General features: G+C 54.6%; 1 protein-coding gene across 3 annotated transcripts; it reads left to right on the top strand.

The window, feature by feature from the left end:
- Positions 1-330: 330 nt before the first annotated feature.
- On the top strand, positions 331-3496 carry LOC132495063 (histone lysine demethylase PHF8-like). Of its 3 annotated transcripts, none has more exons than XM_060106651.1 (2): positions 346-1686; positions 1972-3496. In XM_060106651.1, the coding sequence occupies exons 1-2, from the start codon at positions 346-348 to the stop codon at positions 3418-3420; spliced, it is 2790 nt and encodes a 929-aa protein (XP_059962634.1). In that variant the 3' UTR covers positions 3421-3496. The 3 variants fall into 3 exon arrangements, with proteins under 3 accessions (XP_059962635.1, XP_059962634.1, XP_059962633.1); XM_060106650.1 differs by having other exon boundaries at positions 346-2387; positions 2442-3496; XM_060106652.1 differs by having other exon boundaries at positions 331-3496.
- Positions 3497-4120: the final 624 nt, after the last annotated feature.

Raw genomic sequence — 4120 nt, 5'->3', positions numbered from 1 at the left:
AAGGTTCGCCGCGTTGCCATGACGATGCCAGAATTCGGTGCGCGTCGCCCAACCTTCGCTGAGCGAGGCGCTGAGCAGCTCCGGAGCGAGCCCGGCCGCCGGCGCTTTGGTGGGACTGAGCTCCGCGGGCGTGAGGAATCCCTGCGGCTTTGCGGATGAGGAGGTCCCTGTAGGGTTCCGGACCGAGTACGTTCTTGGCAGGTTTGGGGCGTGAGGAGGTTCCTGTCACTTTGAGAGGCGTGAAGAGATTCTCCCTTCGTCCAGAGAGAGTGCGTGCTGCCGCCTCCCGCTCCCTTTGACGCTGAGAGCCTGGCCCACCGCAGGACGCTCCAAGGCCAGGCGAAGATGGCCTCGGGACCGGTGTATTGCCTCTGTCGGCTTCCTTACGATGTCACCCGCTTCATGATCCAGTGTGACACGTGCCAGGACTGGTTTCATGGCAGTTGTGTTGGTGTTGAAGAGGAGAAGGCTGATGACATTGACCTCTACCACTGCCCCAATTGTGAGGTCTTCCATGGGCCCTCCATCATGAAAAAACGCTGTGTATCTTCAAAAGGCCATGATACACACAAGGGGAAGCCAGTGAAGACGGGAAGCCCTACGTTCATTGGAGAGCTTCGGAGTAGGACCTTTGACAGCTCAGATGAAGTGATTCTGAAGCCCACTGGAAGTCAGCTGAGCATGGAATTCCTGGAAGAGAATAGCTTCAGTGTGCCCATCCTGGTCTTGAAGAAGGATGGATTGGGGATGACGCTGCCCTCACCATCATTCACCGTGCGGGATGTGGAACACTACGTTGGTTCTGACAGAGAGATTGATGTGATTGATGTGACCCGCCAGGCCGACTGCAAGATGAAGCTTGGTGATTTTGTGAAGTATTATTATAGCGGGAAGAGGGAGAAAGTCCTCAATGTCATTAGTTTGGAATTCTCTGATACCAGGCTTTCTAACCTTGTGGAGACACCCAAGATTGTTCGGAAGCTCTCATGGGTGGAGAACTTGTGGCCAGAGGAGTGTATCCTTGAGAGGCCCAATGTGCAGAAGTACTGCCTCATGAGCGTGCGGGATAGCTATACCGACTTTCACATTGACTTTGGTGGCAGCTCGGTCTGGTACCATGTGCTCAAGGGTGAGAAGATCTTCTACCTGATCCGCCCAACAAATGCCAACCTGACTCTCTTTGAGTGCTGGAGCAGCTCCTCTAACCAGAATGAGATGTTCTTTGGGGACCAGGTGGACAAGTGCTACAAGTGTTCTGTGAAGCAAGGACAGACACTTTTCATTCCTGCAGGATGGATCCATGCTGTGCTGACCCCCGTGGACTGCCTTGTCTTTGGAGGGAACTTCTTACACAGCCTTAACATTGAAATGCAGCTCAAAGTCTATGAGATTGAGAAGCGGTTGAGCACAGAAGACCTCTTCAAGTTCCCCAACTTTGAGACCATCTGTTGGTATGTGGGAAAGCATATCCTGGACGTCTTTCGAGGTTTGCGAGAAAACAGGAGACACCCTGCCTCCTACCTGGTCCATGGTGCTAAAGCCCTGAACTTGGCCTTTAGAGCCTGGACAAGGAAAGAAGCTCTGCCAGACCACGAGGATGAGATCCCAGAGACAGTGAGGACCGTACAGCTCATTAAAGATCTGGCTAGGGAGATTGGCCTGGTGGAAGATACCTTCCGACAGAACGTTGGGAAGACAAGCAATACCTTTGGGCTGCAGAGGATCTTCCCAGCCGGCTCCATTCCCTTAACCAGGCCAGCCCATTCCACTTCAGTATCCATGTCCAGGCTGTCACTGCCCTCCAAAAGTGGTTCAAAGAAGAAAGGCCTGGAGCCCAAGGAATTCTTCAAGAAGGCAGAGCGAAAGGGCAAGGAGAGCTCAGCCTTGGGGCCTGCTGGCCAATTGAGCTATAATCTCATGGACACATACAGTCATCAGGCACTGAAGACAGGCTGTTCCCAGAAAGCAAAGTTCAACATCACTGGCACCTGCTTGAATGACTCAGATGATGACTCGCCAGACTTGGACCTTGATGGGAATGAGGTCCGGCTGGCCCTGTTGACGTCTAATGGCAGTGCCAAGAGGGTAAAGAGCTTATCCAAGTCTCGGCGAGCCAAGATCGCAAAGAAGGTAGACAAGGCTAGGCTGGTGGCAGAACAGGTGATGGAGGATGAATTTGACTTGGATTCAGATGATGAACTGCAGATTGATGAGAGACTGGGAAAGGAGAAGGCGACTCTGATAATAAGACCAAAATTTCCCCGAAAGTTGCCCCGTGCGAAGCCTTGCTCTGACCCCAACCGAGTTCGTGAACCAGGAGAAGTTGAGTTTGACATTGAGGAGGACTATACAGCAGATGAGGACATGGTAGAAGGGGTCGAAGGCAAGCTTGGAAATGGGAGTGGAGCTGGTGGAACTCTTGATCTGCTCAAGGCCAGCAGGCAGGTGGGGGGACCTGACTATGCTGCCCTCACCGAGGCCCCTGCCTCTCCCAGCACTCAGGAGGCCATCCAGGGCATGCTGTGCATGGCCAACCCGCAGTCCTCATCATCCTCGCCAGCTACCTCCAGCCTGCAGGCCTGTTGGCCCGGGGGGCAGGAGCGAAGCCATGGGAGTTCCAGCAGTGGGCTGGGCACAGCGTCTAGCAGTCCTGCTTCCCAGCGCATCCCAGGGAAGTGGCCCATCAAGCGGCCATCATACTGGAGAACCGAGAGCAAGGAGGAGGAGGAGAACGCCAGTCTCGATGAACAGGACAGCTTGGGAGCATGCTTCAAGGATGCAGAGTATATTTACCCTTCCCTGGAGTCTGACGACGATGACCCTGCTTTGAAATCTCGACCCAAGAAAAAGAAGAATTCAGATGATGCTCCATGGAGTCCTAAAGCCCGTGTGACCCCAACTCTACCGAAGCAGGACTGTCCTGTGCGTGAGGGGACCCGGGTAGCTTCCATTGAGACAGGCTTGGCTGCAGCAGCTGCAAAGTTGGCCCCGCAGGAGCTACAGAAGGCCCCAAAGAAGAAATATATCAAGAAGAAGCCTTTGTTGAAGGAGGTAGAACAGCCTCGTCCTCAAGAGCCTAATCTCAGCGTGGCAGTACCAGCCCCACCTCTGGCCACTCCACCCCAACTTCTCACCTCCTCCTCGCCCCTGCCTCCCCCTGAGCCTAAACAAGAGGCCCTCTCAGGAAGTCTTGCTGACCATGAGTGTACTGCTCGTCCCAATGCCTTTGGCATGGCCCAGGCAAACCGCAGCACCACACCCATGGCCCCTGGTGTCTTCTTGACCCAGCGGCGCCCTTCAGTTGGCTCCCAGAGCAATCAAGCAGGACCAGGAAAGCGTCCCAAAAAGGGCCTGGCTACGGCAAAGCAGAGACTCGGCCGTATCCTGAAAATCTACAGAAATGGCAAAGTGCTTCTGTGATCCCCTTTGTGTCCTGCCCCTCACCCCTTCACCCCCATTGCCTTCTCCGTTGTCAATTCTCAGGGCACTCCTGGATCCTACCTGCCCCGGACAAGGTGCTGAGGCGCATTGTCCTGCTTTCTTGGAACTGACCAAAGGCATCGACTCTCCCATGGGCCCCTTCACCTACTCCCTCAGCTCCCTCCCCTGCTTCCACTGGAGCATCCTGCCTTCCTTTTCCATATCTCTGAGTAGCCAGTAAATGGGAGAGGTTTCCAGCTGACTAGAGCCCTCTTTTCTGCTGCCCCAATCCATTTCCCTTTCACCAGCTTTGTCTGCCCTTTACTGTCATCCCCACTTAAAGCTGGAAAGCAGGATGAGGAGAGGCATGAGGAGAGCCTGGGCCCCTCGGTATTTCCCTGGTCATGAAGTGGGAGGCCCAGTGCTCAACACTTTCTGCGGCTCCAGCCCTGTCTCCAGAAGCCTGCCCACCTCTGCCCATTCTCCTGCCTCCTCTTAGCCCAATGGATGTGTCCCACTCAAGACTCGTTCCTGGGAGAAGCCTCTGGGCTCTGCCGCCTCTTGCCAAATGCTTCATGGAAATAAAGAGGAGGGCCCAGAGTCTTCGTACTGCCCCACCGTGGGCCATTTCCAGAGTGGCCTAGAAAGGCCATGGGCTGACTTCATTCATCCTTGGGAAGAAGAGAGATTCCTGTCACTT

The sequence above is a fragment of the Mesoplodon densirostris genome, chromosome 8, assembly GCF_025265405.1.
Source record: "Mesoplodon densirostris isolate mMesDen1 chromosome 8, mMesDen1 primary haplotype, whole genome shotgun sequence".
Taxonomy (NCBI): Eukaryota; Metazoa; Chordata; class Mammalia; order Artiodactyla; family Ziphiidae; genus Mesoplodon; species Mesoplodon densirostris.
This window is presented reverse-complemented; position numbering and strand designations above follow the sequence as displayed.

Bases quoted from the DNA above. Each gene is read 5' to 3' on its own strand.
- LOC132495063 (XM_060106652.1), top strand. From the start codon at position 346: ATGGCCTCGGGACCGGTGTATTGCCTCTGTCGGCTTCCTTACGATGTC.